Source organism: Erythrolamprus reginae, chromosome 2 (genome assembly GCF_031021105.1).
Source record: "Erythrolamprus reginae isolate rEryReg1 chromosome 2, rEryReg1.hap1, whole genome shotgun sequence".
Lineage (NCBI taxonomy): Eukaryota > Metazoa > Chordata > Lepidosauria > Squamata > Dipsadidae > Erythrolamprus > Erythrolamprus reginae.
The window spans coordinates 334427252-334448909 of NC_091951.1; the positions used below are offsets into that span (position 1 = coordinate 334427252).

Below are 21658 nucleotides of genomic sequence, written 5' to 3' on the forward strand. Positions count from 1 at the left end.
ATTCTTGCAGGATTTTTTAAAAATGGTGTTGCAATTTTTTTCATTGCACATTTGACCATGCACTTCGCGTGGTAAAAGGAACTTCACGCATGCTTTACACTGAAATACAGTAGTACTGTATACACATTTCAATGTGAAACATGCGCTCTACTGAAGTTCCTTTGAGGCTGTGATTGGTTCCTCTTCGCGCTTCTCCAGGATCAGAGCGTAAGACCCCGCCTCCTCTCCCTTTCGTTGCCTCGCTTGATTGAAGGCGCGGCGGCCCAATGGCGTGGCTGCCTCCGGGTCCCTTCCTCTAGAAATGGGGGAGGGCGGGGCCGCCGCGAGGCGCGCGGGAGAGCAGGCCAGAGGCCCCTTGGCGGCGATGGGAGGGATCAACTACTTGAGACGGAACAGGGCGGCGTTGGCGGAGGCGGAGGATGTGGAGTCCTCCTGGGAGGAGCTGCCGACACCACCGCCGACTACGCCCCTGCCCGCCGGCACCGGCAGGAGGAGCGGCGGCGGCAGCAGCAGCAGGGCCACCGGAGGGACTTCGTGGGGGCAAGCCATGCTGGGCGCCGGGGTGGGCGCGGGGGCTAAGCCGGCCAAGCCCTCCTTCGTCTCCTACATCAGCCCTGAGGTGAGGCGAATGGGGGGGGAGGCGCATGCGCTCTCGGAAGAGTTCCCGCGAGACCGGCGGTGGCGGCTGCGAAGGCGACTCGATGCCCGGGTTTTCCTCTCGGGCGGCGCCGGCGGCGGCTGCTCTTCCGGGACTTCGTGAGGGGAAAAAAACAACAACTTGACTGCTTTGTGGGCGAGGGGTACCGTCGTTTCAGCCACCACCGCCGCCTCCTCATCCCCAGTCTACGGAATGGGACCCCTCTCCCTTATTCAAGGGAGCCTTGGGGTTTGTTTGGGGGGGAAAGAAGGGGGCGGTTGTGAGGAAAAAAGGGGTAAAGGAGCATTCGACTCTTGGCAACGGGCGTCCTCTCCCTTGACGAAAACCTCGGGAGGAGAGAGAGGGCTTCTCAAACGGCTGGGGTGGGGGGGACAGATTTAAATGTCAAAAAAGGGGGTGAGGTGGGGAGGGGCGCTGCCAAAACCGAGGATAAAGGGGGGGGCGTTTTTCCGCCTTTCCCTTTTGCTAGAAAGGAAGGCAAAAAGAAAATGGCAAAGCACTTAGACTTATATACCGCTTCATAGTGCTTTTACAGCCCTCTCTAAGCGGTTTAAGGAATAAGCATCTTGTCCCCCAACAAGGCATCGGAATAAACATCTTGCCCCCCCCCCCAACAATCTGGGTAATAAGCATCTTGCCCCCGCCACAATCTGGGTAATAAGCATTTTGCCCCCCAACAATAATAAGCATCTTCCCCCCTCCCAACAATCTGGGTCCTCATTTTATTCACCTCGGAAAGATGGAAGGCTAAAAGCCAAAACAAAAAACAGGCAGGGAGGGCAAAATGTGAAAAGAGTTGCCCTTGATGCCTTTTGAAAGCAGTAAGCAACAAAATTTCATTTTAATGTATGCAGTTTAGTGCTTTTCAAAGCTATTGTTGAAATAAAGCTATTATTCTATGTGCGAAATGATATCCCCGTGCTTCCCTCCTCCTCACTTCCCGGGTGTATCTCTCTTGAAAGAGCGCAAATTGCCTTCTGGAAGCACCTGCTTCCTCAGGAAAAGCATGCGGTTTTTATATACTTGAATCAGTTTTATTTTTATTTTTCTCTTCTATACATCAAATAGTTGCAACAACATAAACAAAGCATAATAAAACCATCAAAAATACCTTGGCTTTGGCTCCAATCTAATTCATTTCTAGCGATATCTGCCGGTCTGGATTTCCAATGTCTATTCGCTCAACCTTCCTTTCCCTTCCTCTTCTTCTCACCCATCTACTTTAACTTTCTCTCCCCCTTCTTCCTCCACCCTCTCTACCTTCTTTCCTTGGAGAAGGATGGCATATAAATTCAATAAATAAATATCTCCTCCTACTTTTCTACTTCCTCTTCTTTCTTTCCCTTTCCCTGAGTGGAATATCTCTAATTCTAACAATCATTTATTGAGACAGACTGGCAATTTCTTTCTACTATCTTGTAATCTTGCCAAAGCTTTTATTATTATTTTATTATTTTTAATCTGACATTAGAGTTTATCTTGGATATATAACTTTTATTAACCTACTATTCTCGTCACCTGGGTTAATAATATTTCTTGAATTTCTTATCCAACCATACATAACATTTCACCCATATTTTATAATGTTCAGAATCTTTTTGTCTTTAATATTCATTGTCAATCTATTTATTTCTGCACAATCTCGAATCTTTAGCACTTCTCTGACGGAAAGAGAAGTGCTAATGTGTATTATTATGGGATGGGTTTACAGCCAAATTTAATTTTAAAAGCTAAAGGTAGGGATGCAGTAGAGCAAGAAAGAAAAAGTTTGAAGAGAAGTGAGTTAAGATTTAAACACTGCCTCAGTTTGAGCTCTTTTAGGAACAAAATTGGGGAAAACTACAGAACGAATAAAACAATACTTGGGTGAAATTATTTATGGGGATAACCTTTCCCCCCCCCCATAGGACAGTGATGGCGAACCTATGGCACGGTAGCACATGGAGCTGTAAATGCTGGCACACAAGCCGTTACCCTAGCTCAGCTCCAGTGTGCATATGTGTGCTGGCTAGCTGATTTTCGGCTCTCTTGGAGGCTCTGGAAAGGCATTTTTGGCTTCCAGAGGGCCTCTGGTTGGCTGGGGAGGGTGGACTTCAACCCCCAGAATTCCTCAGCCTAGGGAGGGTGAAAAACGGGCCTATCAGGCCCACCAGAGTTTGGGAAATAGGCTGTTTCAGGCCTCCAGAGAGTCTGGAATGAGGCCATTTTGCCCCCCTCCCCAGGCATTGAATTATGGGCGTGGGCACTCACGCATATGCAATAGTGCACACACATGCTTTCATCACCCAAGGAAAAAAAGGTTCGCCATCATTGCTATAGGTCTTAAAATGCTTTCTTTGTACATCTGTAAGATTGAACAAGCTGGTATCTTAGTTAATATTTAAGGTGCTATAAGACTCACTATAGGTACGGTAGATTAAAAATGAAACTGCAACTCAGAAAAGTAAATGTGCCACATTTAAAAAAAATATCTTTGTTGTGGCTGCATTCTTCAAAGCCCACATCAATAAGTTCACTGAGATTTTAGTAAGCAAATACAACCAATACTGCCTTAAGCATTTTCTCCTGGTTATCTGGTGACAATCCTAGTTTACTTTCAATAAAATAGCATAGAGCAGTGATGGTGAACCTATGGCATCTGAGGGCACGCGAGGTGTTGCCCTATGTCAGGGGTCTGAAACCCGGGCCACTTTAAGACTTGTGGATTTCAACTCCCAGAATTCCTCAGCCAGCAAAGCTCAATACCTCACCTCAGCAAAGCTGGCTGAGGAATTCTGGGGGTTGAAGTCCACAAGTCTTAAAGTGGCCCGGGTTTGAGACCCCTGCCCTATGTCATCTCCAGCTGATTTTTGGCCTTCCAGATGGTGAAAAACGGCCCAACCAGATATCCGGAAGCTTCAGTGAGGCCTGTGTGCAGGATGGGACAGTGTGCAGGAGTTGTGCACATGTGCGGGTGTACCGTGGGGTTTCTGCAATGCACCTGGGGTGAGGGCATTGCATTATGGGTGTGGGCCTGCACATGCGTAGAATCACACACATGCGCACCCTTTTGGCATCCGGGCCAAAAAAGGTTCTCCCTCACTAGCATAGAGAGACCCAAGTACCACTGGAGTCTACAAGACTGTATGAAATAGCTTACTCCCCTAGGAGAATCTCCTTTTTCCCTTCCTTGCAACTTAACTTCACATGAATAGCATGCTTAAAGGGATATATGTCGCAAAGTGTTTTAATTTTTAGACAGTTGCATCATGACAACTTCCACTAATAACATCTATGTTTTGAAAAGCAAAGTTATAACATATTGCTTAACAAGATTGGTTGTATGTCAATAAAATGTCAGTGCTGTAAAAAAAATGTTGATTGGCATTGGGCATGTTGACACAATGGGCTAATCTGCAGCTCAAGGGAAGCAGATTTCATTTTTGCAGTGCCTGACCAGGTCAGTGCTTCCTTTTTATTGTTTTCCTGGGAGTTAATATTTTGAATCCCCCCCCAGGGATAAGTAAATGAAAAGAAACATATCTTTTCTTCAGCTCCATTGTGTCCCTTTCAATTCCTATGTATGAGCTGTAGGGTTTGTGAGAATTCAGATGACCTGAAAAGATTTTAAGGAAAGTACAGTACAGTACTCCTTTTCAGAAGCACTTGTGGGGAGGGTGATGGTGTCCAAAACATGAAGATGGTGGACATAATCGAAGCACAACTGCTTTTTATATAAATGCAATGTTTGGGTTATGTTTTTAAAAAGGCTGTCACTTGGATGCTTGCACCTGTGTTTTTAATAGAAGAGAATAGAATTCTTTATTGGCCACGTGTGATTGGACACACAAGGAATTTGTCTTGGTGCATATGCTCTCAGTGTACATAAAAGAAAAAGATACATTTGTCAAGAATCATTTGTTACAATGCTTAATGATTGTCAGAGGGCTAAAATAAGCAATGAAGAAATGATCAATAAAAATCTTAGGATACAAGCAACAAGTTACAGTCATACAGTCCTAAGTGGGAGGAAAAGGATGATAGGAATGATGAGAAAAAACTAGTAAAAATAGAAGTGCAGACTTTTGACACCTCTTTCCCGCATAGATACTTTTGAATAGCTTCCTGTTCTATATTGTAGAGCTGTACAAAAGAGGGAGCTCTGATTACAAATGTTAACTTGTTTTAAACTTTGGCTTTTAAAAATCTAGATAATGAATTGTAGTTTAACTGTGGCTTGATTCAAAATCCAAGTCTGTGTGCATCATATCCATTTATTATGTAGATTAGCAGATCACATGCACAAATAAACTCCTTTATTGAAAATGGTAGTTATCTTTGAGACCATCTTATTCCTTTCAAGTGCATTTATTAAAATGACAGCCATTTATTATTTTAAAAAATGAAATTAGCAGGAATATACATTTCTACTTTTGAGGTTTGCCATTTATAAATGATATTTACCTAAAATTTTTCATTCTTGGTTCTACTAAAAATAAAGGGGGTTGGAAACAGTGTATCTAAAGTATACATTCCAATATTTCTAATGAATGGTGAAACAAGGAGTGATAATTTGCCACAGAGTCAGATTGGCAGGATATGACCAGAATATGAAAAAAGGCTGGTATAGTGAATGTGTATTTGGATGATCTAGTAATTGTATGCAGGATATAAATACAGTAATGGCATTGGTTGTGCTCACGTTGTGCTCCCATAATTAAATATACCATAGTTTGCTCAGGTAAGGTTTTTGGATTTGTGTGAGCCATAAACTTTCAGGCAACTTGAAGTTGGCCACTTTATGTTCAGCATAAGAGCACTTTTTGTGGGCTCTTTTAACAGGTTTCTATCCTTTGGTTAGAAATAAAGTAATTGCTGGATCTCTAGCAAATTAATTTTTTGTTGGAACAAATGGCACAGATAAAATCTCTTTGTTTGGATTTTGACCATGAGCTTCTAGATAGCTTAATTGAATAGAATAGAATTTTTATTGGCCAAGTATGATTGGACACACAAGGAATTTGTGTTGGTGCACATGCTCTCAGTGTACATAAAAGAAAAGATAAGTTTTTCAAGAATCCTATGGTACAATACTTAATGATAGCCCGGGTACATATAAGCAATCAAATCATATTAGGTACCAGTCCATATAACTTGTAAGGATATAAGCCACAAAGTTAAAATCATACAGTCATTTGTGGGAGGAGATGGGTGATTGGACCATGAGAAGATTAATAGTGGTGAACATTTAGGAAATAGTTTGACAGTGTTGAGGGAATTATTTGTTTAGCAGAGTGATGGCTTCGGAAAAAACTGTCCTTGTGTCTAGTTGTTCTGGTGTAATAGTGTCGTTTTGAAGGTAGGAGTTGAAGCAGTTTGTGTCCAGAATGTGAGGGGTCAGTAAATATTTTCACAGCCCTCTTCTTGACTGGTGCAGTATACAGGTCCTCAATGGAAGGCAGATTGATAGCAATTGTTTTTTCTGCAGTTCTGATCATCCTCTGAAGTCTGTGTCTATCTTGATGGGTTGCAGAACCAAACCAGACAGTTATAAGATGCTGCTTTTAGTAGGAAGGAAGCTCGAATACACAGTAAAGATACATAATCTGCCAATAAGCTCATAAAGAATTAAGAAATTAGATTATTTGGTATAAAAGAAGTCATTGAAAGTAGAGAGCTTTGCATTTAATGGAGGTCAAACTGGGTTTCTTTTATAGCTTTTTGATTAATGCTTGAAGAGAAAATTGCAACTATCTTCAGAATGTTCTGATTACTTGAATTGGTAATGGTATAGCTAGGAGGATTTTTGGTTAGTAATTTAGTAGTAATAACTGAGTCTGTGCACATGCAGGGAACATCCTGTTGTGGGTGATTTAAATAGCATTAAACTGATTCTGGAAAACTTAAATCCTAGAATAACAAATGCAACATATTTGAAGATGGATCCTGTTAATAAAACTGAGGAGTCCTTGGTATTCCCTGTGCTTGGTTGTTCTAGTACATTATCCAGCTAGGTAACAACTAGAATGCTAGAAGAGAATGGGCCCTCTCTATTTTTTTATAATACAGTAAGTTGCCTGTGAAGGTTGGTGGGGGTGATGTCTTTGGTTGTTAGGTGCTAATTGGGCTGTTTACTGTTTGTTTGTCTGTATCTCTGTGTGAATCTATGCTTGTTTGATTATAATTGCTGGCCAAGAGGTATTCTGGTCTTTGTTTCCTTTCTAGCTTTTTTATTGTCGATTTTGAATGGTATGCAAATATTTATGTGGTTGTTGATGGCTGATTTGTGAGTCCCAAGCATATTTTGGATTTAACTTGATCTTCTAGATCAGTGGTTCTCAACCTTTCTAAGGCCACGACCCCTTAATACAGTTCCTCGTGTTGTGGTGACCCCCAACCATAGGTCTAGCGCCAGTTCTTCCAACAGAGCTTTAAGTTCATTGGCAGGAAGGTCAGAGAGATGCCCCCACTGTAAACGCCTGATTGGTTGGATTGTAAAAATATGTTCCAAGATGCCAGAATAGAAGCTTTAGTTCCTAATACCAGGAGAAATTTGTCTTTTCCCAGGGTCTCAAGCAACCCCCATGAAATGGTCATTCGATCCCCAAAGGGGTCCCAAACCCCAGCTTGAGAACCACCGTTCTAGATGCTCACAGATTTACAGTTGATATTATGGTTAAATCAGTCTATGTATTGTGAAATTAATACATAATTTAATACATGATGAAAATTTAGACAATTTGAATATCACATTATAATACTTTAAAAATGAAATTCAGATTGTTCAACTTACGTTATGTCTCACTCTAGGAAGGCATGAATAATGAAACTAAAAAACAAGTATAACCAGTATGGAGCAGGCCTGAAGGGCAAGTTCAAGTATCTTTATTAAGAAACAGTTATAGTACTATACAGACAAGCAGAAGAATAGCAAAAATATTTCTGTATTTCTTTTTTCCATTTTTTGGTAACTTTTGGCTTTCCCCCCCCTTGATTTCTCCCTCTTCTGGACCCCTCCAGTTTTGTTACTTTGCATTTTATCTCTTTTTGAAATGTAATACTGTAAAGTGAATTTTTTTAAATGACAAAAAGATAGAGTACTAGCAGAACATAACTCTCGGAAGAAATGATGAAAACCCATACTCAGCATCAACACTTAATATGTGAATTTCTTTAAAGCGTCATGATAATCCATTATGGAAGGAAGAGTATTTGGTAAAATAAGGTAGAGCTTTCTGATGTTAAGCATAACATTAGTTGTTGCAAATATAATGTACAAATTTCACTTAAGGAATTATCCCTGGATAATAATGATACATAGCTTTATTATGGAGGATATATACTGAGTTTTGTGCATTGATGTGAGAAAAACTATGCTTGAGGAGAACATTGGGGTATGAAAGTTGAAATAACTCTTGTATTGAGGGTTATATTTGTTCCAGTAGAGTAGACTATGAAATTGTGAACTTTCAAATAATGTCTATGCAGTTTTTCTCAGTTTTTTAAACAGTAGTTTAATGAGAAGGTCAGAATGAGAGAAAGACTGGTTTAAAATCACCTAACAAATGCCACAGCTTAACAGAAAAGAAATCACATTACAGTCAGCATAGTTAAGCATTTGGGGAAACCCCCTCCCCCCCGAAGAAACCTTGGATTATTGTACTCAATAATTTTTTATTTCAAATTGCAGTCAAGCAGTCTGAAACTAAGATTAAACTGATGGGTTTTTTTGGGTGGTGGTGGTGGTAAAAACCTTGGGCACTGGTATTGGAGTGAATTTAACCTGTCCCTTAGTAGGTTAAGCCAGGGGTGGTGAGTGCTTGCGCTGGAAGCTTTGTTCACATGAACAGTGAGTGCGCCTGCTGCTTTACACATTTGGAGGTCCCCAAATGTGCACACTTGTTGCTTGCACAATACATCCCCTCCCCAACTGGTCCACAAAGCCAGAGAGGTTGTAGATGCCTGGGCTAAACAACTGGGGATGGTTGCAGTGGTTCTCAACCTTCCTAATCCTGCCATCCTTTAATACAGTTCTTATGTTGTGGTGATCCCCAACCATAAAATAATAAAATTATTAGGAAACTCAGGGGTGGGTTCTTACTAACCTCGCTGCTGGTTCACTTCCTCCTGTGCTGCATGGCCGTGCCTCATGGGTGGCTTGGCGCTTTGCACACTCACTATGCGCAGTGCTGATTTTTTTTAAAGCTGAAAACAAGATGGTGATGCATGCGTAGTGCCGGAAATTCAGCTTCTGCGCATGCTCAGAAGTTCTCATGGTACAGATATTTTTATTTTGCAGTAGTGTATTTGCATGTGGGTAGACCCGCATAGAGACTGATAGACAAATGGTATCTTGATTCCTAAGACCTGTGTTTTCTGATGGTCTTAGGTGACCCCTGTGAAAGGGTCATTCGACCTCTAAAAGTGGTTGCGACCCACAGGTTGAGAATGGCTGGTTTATAGCTTTGTAGCTTTGTGCCAATCCTTTGTGCCAATCCTTTCTTTAACTGAGGTAAAATGAATGATAACACCAGATTTTCAAGATTTCAGGACAACTTTATATAATTTCTAAGACTAAACAAAATTATGAGTACAGTACTTTAGCATTTATCATAGTTTGCCATTTTGATAATTGTTTGGTAAGTCCATATGCAGTGGTTTTTTTTAAATTCTCCCATTGTAGTCATTTGAAAGAACAAGGAGATATAGCAAAAAAGATTACCGTATTCTTATTAGAAAAAAACAATTTAACTAGATTTAGAGTCTTGACTAAGTGGTGTTTATTTTTTGCTTATAACCTAGCTCTGTAGTAATATAAAGGAAAACATTGATTTCCATTTTAATTACGGTACGTACTAGTATTTTGCCTTTTTGTGTTATTTTAAAAGTATTTTCCACATTCTTTTTTGATACCAAAGTGGTAAAATTAAAAAGCTTTGGGGAGCTTGTATTCTCTGGAAAAAAAATGTTGAGAACATTACTGTCTTTTATTTTTTTGCAATACTAAACTTGCTGGTATGCAACGTCCCTGGTTAACTGTGTTTATATTTGACTGGCTTCCTGTTGACAGTTGTCAAAACAGTTTTGATGCAAAATGCAACTACAGTGATCCCCCGGTTATTGCGTCCCCAACCATTGCGAACAGGGTAATTTGCGAATTTTGAACCCGGAAGTCAAAATACCATCTACGCATGTGTGCCCTTTTTTCTATGGGCACGCATGCGTAGATGGGGCCGGGCAGATCAGCTGCTGGGCGGCTTCCCTGGGTCTTCCCCCTCTTGCTGGCGGGAGGGCAAAGCCCCCCCAGCACCCGCTCGCCCGCCCTTCGCCCTTCGCCCGCCCACCCGCTCACCCTTCGCCCGGCCGGCTCCGATCGTTTTAAAGCAGGCGCACCGTTCTCCGCTGACTTCTAAAGCGGGGAAGTTCGCTAGGAGTCAGCGGAGAACGGCGCGCGTTTTAAAGCAGGCACGCGTTTTAAAGCAGACGCGCGTTTTAAAGCAGGTGCGCGTTTTAAAGCAGTCGCGCCGTTCTCCGCTGACTTCTAAAGCGGGGAAGTTCGCTAGGAGTCAGCGGAGAACGGTGCGCGTTTTAAAGCAGGCGCGCGTTTTAAAGCAGGCGCACGTTTTAAAGCAGGCGCGCCGTTCTCCGCTGACTTCTAAAGCGGGGAAGTTCGCTAGGAGTCAGCTGAGAACGGCGCGCCTTTTAAAGCAGGCGCGCATTTTAAAGCAGGCGCGCCGTTCTCCGCTGACTTCTAAAGCGGGGAAGTTCGCTAGGAGTCAGCGGAGAACGGCGCGCCTGCTTTAAAACGATCGGAGCCAGCCGGCTCCGATCGTTTTAAAGCAGGCGCGCCGTTCTCCGCTGACTCCTAGCGAACTTCCCCGCTTTAGAAGTCAGCGGAGAACGGCGCGCCTGCTTTAAAACGATCGGAGCTTTCCAATGAGTCCCGAAGACAAACGTCAAACTTCCGCGTTTGTCTTCGGGACTCATTGGAAAGCCGCGCCGGTGTTTTAAAACGTCGCCGCCGACATGGGGGGCTTGCTAGCACCCCCCCAAACCCGGGTTGGGGGTTCGGGGGGTGCTAGCGAGCCCCCCATGTCGGCGGCGACGTTTTAAAACACCCGCACCGCCCCCAATCTTCGGCTCCTCGCTAGCGCTGCGGAAGTTAAAAACACCATCTGCACATGCGCAGATGGTGTTTTTACTTCCGCAGCGCTACTTCGCGAAAACCCGCTCGTTGCGGGGGGTCCTGGAACGGAACCCTCGCAACGAGCGGGGGATCACTGTATCTTTAAAACAAATTAGTCCTCGGAAAGGGGCGGCATACAAATCTAATAAATTATTATTATTAAATTAGATCCTTTCCCTAAGGCAAAAAGGAACTGTCAGTACTGAAACTGTTACATATTGACTTTAAATATTTATTCATGACAAATCCAATTCCTGATAAATGACACTAAGATTGTAAGTTGGAGAAATTATTACTATTATTTTTCATTATTATTTATTAGATTTATATGCCGCCCCTCTCCGTAGACTCGGGGCGGCTTACAGCAATGATAAAAACAATATATAATAACAAATCTAATAGTTAGAGTCTAAAATAACAATAATACATTTAAAAAGTCTAAAAAACAAGAAACCCCAATATGTAAAAAAACATACATGCAGTCATATCATACATAAAAAACTACATAGGCAGGGGGAGATGTTTCAGTTCCCCCACACCTGACGACAGAGGTGGGTTTTAAGGGATTTACGAAAGGCAAGGAGGGTGGGTGCAATTCTAATCTCTGGAGGGAGCTGATTCCAGAGAATCGGAGCCGCCACAGAGAAGGCTCTTCCTCTGTGTCCCGCCAAATGACATTGTTTAGTTGACGGGACCCGCAGGTGACCAACTCTGTGGGACCTAACCGGTTGCTAGGATTCATGTGGCAGAAGGCGGTCTCGTAGATACCCTGGTCCGGTGCCATGAAGGGCTTTATAGGTAATGACCAACACTTTGAATTGTGACCGGAAACTGATTGGCAACCAATGCAGACTGCGGAGTGTTGGAGTAACATGGGCATATTTTGGAAAGCCCATGATCTTGCAGCTGCATTCTGCACGATCTGAAGTTTCCGAACAGTCTTCAAAGGTAGCCCCATGTAGAGAGCGTTACAGTAGTCGAACCTCAAGGTGATGAGGGCATGAGTGACTGTGTGCAGTGACTCCCGGTGCAAATAGGGCCGCAACTGGTGCACCAGGCGAACCTGGGCAAACGCCTCCCTTCCCACAGCTGAAAGATGTTTCTCTAATGTGAACTGTGGATCGAGGAGGACTCCCAAGTTGCGGACCCTCTCCGAGGGGGTCAATAATCCCCCCCCCAGGGTGATGGACGGACAGATGGAATTGTCCTTGGGAGGCAAAACCCACAGCCACTCCGTCTTATCAGGGTTGAGTTTGAGTCTATTGACACCCATCCAGGCCCCATACATCTCTGAATGGTGTTTCTTTTCTCATTTAGATCATATTGGTTGATATAACAACTTTTAGTTAACCTGAAATATGTAGTGAAGGTGCATTGATTTGTTTTCTTGGCTAGGCAGACTTTAGGGTGTTATTACAAGTTTAGACTGACATTTGGTGTGGGTGATGGATCCAGAATGAATTTATAATGTAGAAATAGTTTCTTTTTTTTCCATTAACCACCTTGAACCATTTGAAGAATGCTGAGTGAACCATTTAGAGATTTATATTAGAATGACAGAAATATTACTGTATACATGAAGTTTTCCACAAGAATGGTGGAAGGTCTGAAGTATAAAACGTATCAGGAAAGACTGAATGAACTCAATCTGTATAGTCTGGAAGACAGAAGGAAAAGGGGGGACATGATCGAAACATTTAAATATGTTAAAGGGTTAAATAGGGTTCAGGAGGGAAGTGTTTTTAACAGGAAAGTGAACACAAGAACAAGGGGACACAATCTGAAGTTAGTTGGGGGAAAGATCAAAGGCAACATGAGAAAGTATTATTTTACTGAAAGAGTAGTAGATCCTTGGAACAAACTTCCAGCAGACGTGGTTGGTAAATCCACAGTAACCGAATTTAAACATGCCTGGGATAAACATATATCCATTGTAAGATAAAATACAGGAAATAGTAAAAGGGCAGACTAGATGGACCATGGGGTCTTTTTCTGCCGTCAGTCTTCTATGTTTCTATGTTTTCAACTAAAGGTTCTGATTGCTGAGGGGTTGAAAAGTAGGTTCAGGGAATTGTGCCACTTATACCAATAGAGCAGGAGTCTTATAGATTGGGCTCCTGCTTTGTGGCTGGTATTGCTGGGATTTCATTCTCCTCTCCCATTCCTGCAAAGTACCAGAAGGAAGAGTACAAAAGCTGGAGGGATGAGTGGTAGCAACAAGGTGCCTTCTGGGCAACATCAACATCAGTGCAGGACTAATGGCAACAGCATCAATATAAATCGTTAGGTAAGTTGTGGATAGAAAAGGAAATTGTAGATAGAAAGAAAAACATCAACGTTTTCAGATGAGATCTGAAAAACAAATATAAGAACTAGAAAGCTAACCATTGAAATTACTCAGATTGGTTTGCTTGGAGAAGGGAAGGTTTGAAACTTTGAATATTAGGGCTCCGCAAAGCAACTATAGGGATCTTTACAAAGGATGCTGGTGGAAGCAAAACACTCTTAAAATGCCAAGTAAGCCACATCATCCAAGTGAAATCTCACCACCGGCTCAAGGTTGACTCAGTCTTCCATCCTTCCAAGGTGGGTGAAATGAGGACCCAGATTGTTGGGGGCAATATGCTGATTCTGTAAACCACTTAGAGAGGGCTGTAAAAGCACTATGAAGCAATATGTAAGTCTAAGTGATATTGCTATGGTAATTCTTCCCAATGCCTTCTTAACATTAGTTAAAGATTATTAGCAATTTTATTGAGTTCTTATTTGGATTGTGAATTTGTTTTCCTTATTTTAATATTTAATACTAAAAGGAAAGCAGGGGATAGTATACATGTTGTGAGCCGCCCCGAGTCTTCGGAGAGGGGCGGCATACAAATCCAAGTAATAAATAAATAAATAAATAAAATACATCAACAATAGATTATTGTAGCTTTCTTGTATTGGTTTGTGCGCTGTTGCTACATGCTTGTAATTCTCCACATTTTTGTAAGGTTGGTTTCAGTTACTGTATAACTTTGGTAAATGTTTCCTACATGCCAATGTAACACAGCAGAAGTAATTTACCTTCAAAGTATGTTTTTCAGTCTATTGAATATGTAACTTTTTACTTAACATCTTAACTAATGCAATCCTTTCTTTTAGGAAGTATATGTGAGGCAACCCATAGAAAAAGAAGTGGAACCTCACTTGTTACCAGGTAATGCTAAAAAAATAATATTGCACAACATCGGATGCTGCAGTTTTGCATTACATGATATAATTAAGTAGATGATCTGAATTCTAAGGAATATATGCAAAACAAATGCAAACATTTGTACTGTTAGTATTGTATTATTATTATTATTGATCATTGCACAGTCAGCTAGATTTTCATACTGGGTTTGGCATTTTTGTTTACCTATTGAATCCTTACCAAGGGTCTGGGATAGGCAGATCTGGATGTTTGATATCATCACAGGATGGAAACTGTTCCAAGTAAAGCCACTCTCTGCAATTGACTGATGGCAGATTTGTCAGTGCCTATGGTATTCAAGTGATGCTCCAGTTGTTTTGGGATTGCGCCCAAGACAGCTCTTACTATTGGTTCTACCCTTGCTTGCCTTTGACACAGTTGTTCTATTTCTGTTTGTAGGTCTTTGTATTTTGTTATCTTCTTCAATTCTTTCTCTTCTATTCTGCTGTCTCCAGGCACTGCCACATCCATTATCCAGCCTGTTATTTTGTCTTTTTATTGACAACTGTTAAGTCCGGGGTGTTTTGTGGCAGGTGCCTGTCTGTCTGTGAATTCTGAAGTCCCAAATGGTGTTTTGGTTTTACTATTATTATTTTCAATTTCTGTAACTTAAAAACGCTCTGTTCTTTGAAAGATACAGTGGTACCTCATCTTACGAACGCCTCTTCTAACGAACTTTTCAAGATACGAACCCGGTGTTTAAGATTTTTTTGCCTCTTCTTCCAAACTATTTTCACCTTACGAACCCAAGCCGCTGCTACTGGGATGAAGGGGTTTCTTTTTTCCCCCTTTTTTTGAAGAAAGAAAAAGGAGGGGTGGCTTGGAGGGGGGAAAGACTCCATTTAAATAACTAGGAGAACAACATGTTTGCAAGCACTGAAAGAGTGTCTTTTTAAGAAAGAAAAGGGAGGGGCGGCTTGGAGGGAAAAAAAACTCCATTTAAATAACTAGGAGAAAAGTGTGTTTGCAAGCACTGAAAGAGTGTCTTTTTAAGAAAGAAAAGGGAGGGGCGGCTTGGAGGAAAAAAAAACTCCATTTAAATAACTAGGAGAAAAGTGTGTTTGCAAGCACTGAAAGAGTGTCTTTTTAAGAAAGAAAAGGGAGGGGCGGCTTGGAGGGAAAAAAAACTCCATTTAAATAACTAGGAGAAAAGTGTGTTTGCAAGCACTGAAAGAGTGTCTTTTTAAGAAAGAAAAGGGAGGGGCGGCTTGGAGGGGAAAAAAACTCCATTTAAATAACTAGGAGAAAAGCGTGTTTGCAAGCACTGAAAGGGTGTCTTTTGAAGAAAGAAAGGGGAGGGGTGCCCCCCTTGCCTTTCTTCCTTCCCACTCACCGTTTAGCCTAGCCTTGCTTCTTCCACCCGCCCCCCTTTAGCTTCTCCTCCCTGCCCTCTGTTCGCCTCCCTTCTAAAGTTTGGGATTTTCCTGAAGGATTTGCAGGCATTATTTGCTTTTACATTGATTCCTATGGGAAACATTGTTTCATCTTACGAACTTTTCACCTTACGAACCTCCTCCTGGAACCAATTAAGTTCGTATCATGAGGTACCACTGTATATGGTATTATTTTGAAAAATGAATCTATTTGCTGTATAGCTATAAAAATAGCAGAGGCTACTGGTTAAATGGGTGGCAGGGCAGAAAAGAGATTCCTTTTTATAATAGTCCTAATTTAGATGTATTATACACAATTTCCTTAGAATGTAGTTTTTGATTTCAGATTATTAAGGTTGACTGCCCTGTGTTTAACTCTGATCTGATAGTGCAGTTTAAAGTACGCTAGTATTTCTCCAGTTTAGAACAAAAGCAGTAACAAAATCCCTTTAATTATGTAGCTCATATTACATCTATAGTGATAGCATTTGAGCAACTTGAAATTTAGCAATCTTAAGTAGTTCGCTACGATGTATTAAAAAGCAAATTTAACTTCCGTTAGGTGAGCTGGTGCTTTGTGAAGCAAACATGGTTTTGAAATTTGTACAAGATGATGGATCAAATCGCACTTTTGGAAAACTTATTTGCACAAACTTCAAGATTTCATTCCTTGGAGAAGAATCCACTTTAGATGAAGTAAGTGATTAAAGTTAGCTTTTGTCTGTTTAGTAGGAAAATTCTGTCTGTTGCTCTGATGGGTGTGTACTTTTTATCTCCGTAATGAATTGGGCATGATGTTTTATAAAAGAAGATTGGAAAACTAAGTTATTGCTCTCCCTATAATGAATTTAGAACAATAAATGAATGGGTTTAAATGTGTTTAAGTCTATTTAAAGACTTTTAAGAACTTCTTTTGGCAGAAAGTGAAAATATTAAATCCCTACCAAATTAGAATATTACTTGTGGAAAATACCAGGGTTAGTTTTGACAAAGTTCTGGGAAGGATTAAAATCTTTAAAGGAAAAAAAAACCTGGTTAAGGTTCAGCTGTATTTGGTCATGCGTGTCTTCGGAGAGGGGCGGCATACAAATCTAATTATTATTATTATTAATAATAATAATAATAATAATAATAGTGATGATGATGATGATGATGATACTCTATTTCATTAGTTCTTAGAAGTTTAATACTCTAAAATAAAGAGAGCTAAGTAACTTTTTGAATGTATGTTCTATTGTATTGATAGTAAAGGAAAGATCTTATTAAATTATACTGTGCTATGTTAAGTAAGGCATTTTCCTCTTCTAGGAACCACAGTTCAAAAATAAAATCTTGGAAGAAAATGACATAACCCTTCAATGTGTAGATCAACTTTATGGAGGTAGGTTAGCAATAAAAATTGCTTTATCTTAATCACTACACTTGTTTATCAAAAATACATGTTCAGCTTTATCAATCGGGTGATTTAGATATTTTTTATAAATGTAAAGCTAATATTTTAATTTCAATATGATGCATATTTGTGATAAGTAACACATGCAAAGTAAAGAAGAGTAAGAAATAATAAGCAAAATTACATTTGGATATAAAAGCAAAGTCTAATTAAACCTAATGCACAGCACTGCATTCACTGTATTTCTCCATTCTTACAAAACCTGCTTCCTTCCATTGTGGACTGAATGGGAAATGAGATTCCTGGAGGTAATTTGATTCTGAAGCACCCGGAGTTTTAACAGCATTGTGAGATCCTTCAATTGCTTTGGAGAGCAACCTGTGATATACTATGATATACAAGTAGTCCTCAGCTTACAACCGTTTGTTTAGTGACTGTTTGAAGTTATAATGGCATAAAAAAAGGGGGCTGGCAAACAATTTTTACACTTATAGTCGTTGCACAGTGCCCATGATCAAGGGATCAAAATTAAAGTATTTGGCAACTGGAATGTATTTGACATTTGTCTTGTTCCCACTCATGTGATCACCATTTATAGCTTTTCCAGCTGGCTTCCAACAAACAAAATGAACAGGGAAAGCCAGATTTGCTGAACAGTCAAACAATTCACTTAACAACTGCAGTGATTTGTTTAACTGTAGGGGGGGGGAGTCATAAAGTTGGGCACAAGTCCCTTAACAACTATCTTGCTTAGCAGTGGAAATTTTGGGTTCAGTTGTGGTCATAAGTCGAAGACTACTTATACTTGGAAAGGAACAACTCGTTATCTGCCCTGATATATTTTTGGCCAGGTGGTTTTCAGATTATTGTCATTGCCTCCTCTGCAAAGACCATACAGCACTAATTCAGCCTTGAGGTTATCACTACATGCATGAGTCAATAAAAGCAAAAAGACTTTCTGTTCTAGTTAAAATTAAATTGAACAGTAAATGGTTATGAAGCATGTATTCAAGTATTATTTAAATCTTCAGAAATACAAATATTTGAGGGGTAAAGTTTGAGTATTGTTTTCAACAAGAATTGCAGGAGATAAAGAAGGTAAATTGCAGTTGGTGAGTAGGATAATAATACTAAAGTAGGGTTGCAGAGATAACTACATTAGCAACAGTCCCAGCAACAGATCTATACGCCGATTCTCTTGTGTTCTTTCAAGTGTATTTCACTCATTATGAAACTATATACTGTATATAAGTATTTTAAATTTTAAATGGTTCTCTAGTCTCTTAAGCAAATTGAAAAAAAAATGTTTCCCATCTTCTCATTATGATGGCTGTAAATTTAGGAATATTTTTTGAGGGGGAGAAGATCTCACTTTATTGATTTGCTGGATAAATAGTGATAAGTTGCTTACCTGAATAAATGTTAAAACTAACCTATATTTTCTTTACAGTTTATGATGAGAAAAAGAAACTTTTAAGTGGTCAACTGAGAAAATATCCAGACACAATAATAATCTACTGCAAAGATCTTAGAGTGTTTCACTTCTGTTTAAGATATACCAAGGAAGAAGAAGTTAAAAGGGTAATTATGGCCTTAACCTATTTCCTTTTTAAAAAACAAAAACCTTTGGAATATGACTAAACATCCATGAAAAGCACATATGTTACAATTCAGTTTATATTTTTAAAGAAGGTCCAAACATTAAATTTAGAAAGAAAGTCCCGCCTTGTTGAAGCATCTTTGTCTAGTTGTGGCTTAGCCATATTTTCAGATAATCACAAAATACTCAATTGTAAACCATTGGATTACAATCTGCATGTTTAATGAATGGCAAACAAAACCTATTATAGATTAGCACAGATTTGTATCCACTTTTTGCCTTCATTTGTGAATCCACTTTTGCCTAAAATACTATACATTTTAAACTAAGAAATAGAGTATATCCTAATTGCTGGATTCTGTTTACAAATTAATTGTGCCATGTGAATATTTCTTATATGATTTAACAATACAGTGAAGAAAAATATGTATTGTGTGGCATCAATAAGATGAGGAATCTTAACTCTATGTAATATGTTATGCTTTTAGGTACTGTGGCTGTTAATAAATCTCGGGTTTCTGTTTGATTTGTTTTGAACTCTTACCTGAGGGTTGGAAATGTATTGCAGTTTTGCAGGTTACGCTGATCTAATTATACCTGTTATGATTGTTATGTAAGCTAAGAATGAAGAGAGAGGATATGAACAAAGATGCAGGAAATGTATGGCCAAATCACAGAGCTGTGAACATTCTCAATCTTCTCCAAATCTTCTTAAAAATCATTACACTTACAACTGGAGATATCATTACAGAGGAAATCAACTTGGGTTCCTAATCACCAGCCGCCTCATTCATTTATTCCTTTAATCTGACTTCTAGAACTTTCTGAATATTTCTATGTACTCATTGTCCTGACTTAATTCCAACAAAATTCTACATACTGACAAATAGCTATTCAGGCCACTTTTAAGATTTCTATCCTTTGTACTATAGTATGTTAGACAGCATCCACTAGTCAGATACTTTACTGCTAATGAGCCGTGGGGGCACAATGATTAGAATGCAGTACTGCAGGCTATTTCTGCTGACTTCCGGCAGTCTGCAGTTTGGTAATTCGAATATCACCAGGCTCAAGGTTGACTCAGCTTCCATCCTTCCGAGGTCAGTAAAATGAGGACCTGGATAGTTAGGAGCACTGTAAACCACTTAGGGCTGTAAAGCACTGTGAAATGGTATATACTGTATTTTTGGAATAAAATAAGACTCACTGGAGTATAAGACTCACCTTAGTTTTGGAGGAGGAAAATAGGGAAAAGTATCTGCTTACCAGATATTCATCTGGCTAGTCAGCCTCAGCACATTATTTTATCCCCTGGTTAAGGCTTTAAAAAAACCTTTTTCGGAGAGAGTAACAATGAAAGAGCTTGCAAACTGGTAAGAGCTGGGAAGATCATTAGCACCTAGTTAGGGATGGAAATAAACATTTGGAGCAAGTTAGACAATAAAAAAACCCTGCCAAGATGTAGGGCTTGGAAAACATTCTTAGCAGAGAGTAACAATGAAAGAGCTTGCAAGCTGGTAAGAACTGGGAACATCATTAGCACCTGGTTAGGGGTGGAAAGAAACATTTGGAGCAAGTTAGACCAATTAAAAAAAACCTGCAAAGACTTAGGGCTTAGAAAACATTCTTAGCAGAGAGTAACAATGAAAGAGTTTGCAAGGTAAGAGCTGGGAAGATTGTTAGCAGCTAGTTAGGGCTGGGGAAGAAACTACATTCAGAGTGTAAGACGACCCAAATTATCATCCTCTTTTAGGGAGGAAAAAGGTGCGTCTTACACTCTGAAAAATAAGGTAATTCTAAGCGCTATTGTTATTGGTAATAGGGGAAATCCATATACAGTACAGTGGTACCTCATGATACGAAGCCCTAGCCATATGAACAACCCGAGATACGAACCAGGGGTTCGGATATTTTTTGCCTCTTCTTACGAACGTTTTCCGTCTTATGAACCCGCCCCCGCCGCCCGGCTGTCGCTTTTTAAAACAGCCGGGGGGCTTCCCAGCGTCCTCCTGAACCCGAACGCCAAACCCGAACTTCCGGGTTCGGTGTTCAGGAGGCTGCCGAGAAGCCCCCCGGCTGTTTCAAAAGGTGACAGCTGGGCAGTGGGGCTTCTCGGCAGCCTCCCGAACGCCGAACCCAGAAGTTCGGCAAAAGTTCGGGTTCGGGAGGCCGCCGAGAAGCCTCGCCGCCCGGCTGTCACCTTTTGAAACAGCTGGGGGGCTTCCCAGTGTCCTCCTGAACCCGAACGCCAAACCCGAGAAGCCCCCCGGCTGTTTCAAAAGGTGACAGCCGGGCGGCGGGGCTTCTCGGCGGCCACCAAAACCCGAACTTTTGCCGAACTTCTGGGTTCGGCATTGGGAGAATGCTGAGAAGCGCCCGGCTGTTTCAATTGAAGCAGCCGGGCGGTGTTGGTTTTTTGCGGGGGTTTTTTGTGGCACGCATTAATTCATTTTTCATTGTTTCCTATGGGAAACAATGTTTCGCCTTACGAACTTTTCGCCTTACGAACCTCCCCCGGGAACCAATTAGGTTTGTAAGACGAGGTATTACTGTATTTCAATAGAATTGATATTTAGCTTGTTGAGGTATAATATGGCCACTTTAAGAAATTCTTCAGTCTAGGAAAGTTGCAATGTTCTCGGTTCTTCTAACTAACCTGAATGACTTAAAAATATGATTTCTTGTTTCTTTCTTAGATTGTCAGTGGCATAGTTCATCAAACACAGACCCCTAAGCTATTTAAACGTTTGTTTCTGTTCTCTTATGCATCAGCTGCCCCAAATGATTTAGGTAAGCATGCACAATATATCTGCCTTGCTATTTTGATTCTAGGTTATTGTCTTGACAAACTTTCTTTAAAACAGGGTCGGTCATCTGTCCTGACCTGCCTAAAACTGATGAGAAATAGATTGTAGAATTCATGTATGATGAAGAGATGAGCTTCAACAGAATTATCAATATTCTGTATGCAGGAGTTTGATTTAAAATGACACTGCTATTTTTGTAAAAAAATAAAATATATGCATCCCCTATTAATTATGGTGAATGTATTATTATTATTATTTTTTATTAAATTTGTATGCCGCCCCTCTCCGTAGACTCGGGGCGGCAAAACAATATGTAATACAAATCTAATAATTTAAACTAAAAACCCATAATTTAAGAACATGCACACAACACACCATACATAAACAATATAGGCCTTGGGAAGTTATTTCAGTTTCCCCATGCCTG

General features: G+C 40.4%; 1 protein-coding gene across 2 annotated transcripts in view; it reads left to right on the forward strand.

Moving 5' to 3' along the window:
- Positions 1-266: 266 nt before the first annotated feature.
- MTMR12 (myotubularin related protein 12) overlaps positions 267-21658 on the forward strand; it is a 55453-nt gene continuing 34061 nt past the window's right edge. Inside the window, exons 1-6 of one of the 2 annotated variants that reach the window (XM_070743482.1) lie at positions 267-619; positions 13968-14022; positions 15994-16127; positions 16740-16812; positions 18275-18405; positions 21121-21214. In XM_070743482.1, coding sequence (XP_070599583.1) covers positions 302-619; positions 13968-14022; positions 15994-16127; positions 16740-16812; positions 18275-18405; positions 21121-21214 — 805 coding nt within the window. In that variant the 5' untranslated portion in view covers positions 267-301. The remainder of the gene's footprint in view (positions 620-13967; positions 14023-15993; positions 16128-16739; positions 16813-18274; positions 18406-21120; positions 21215-21658) is intronic. The other variant, XM_070743483.1, reaches the window with a different exon arrangement.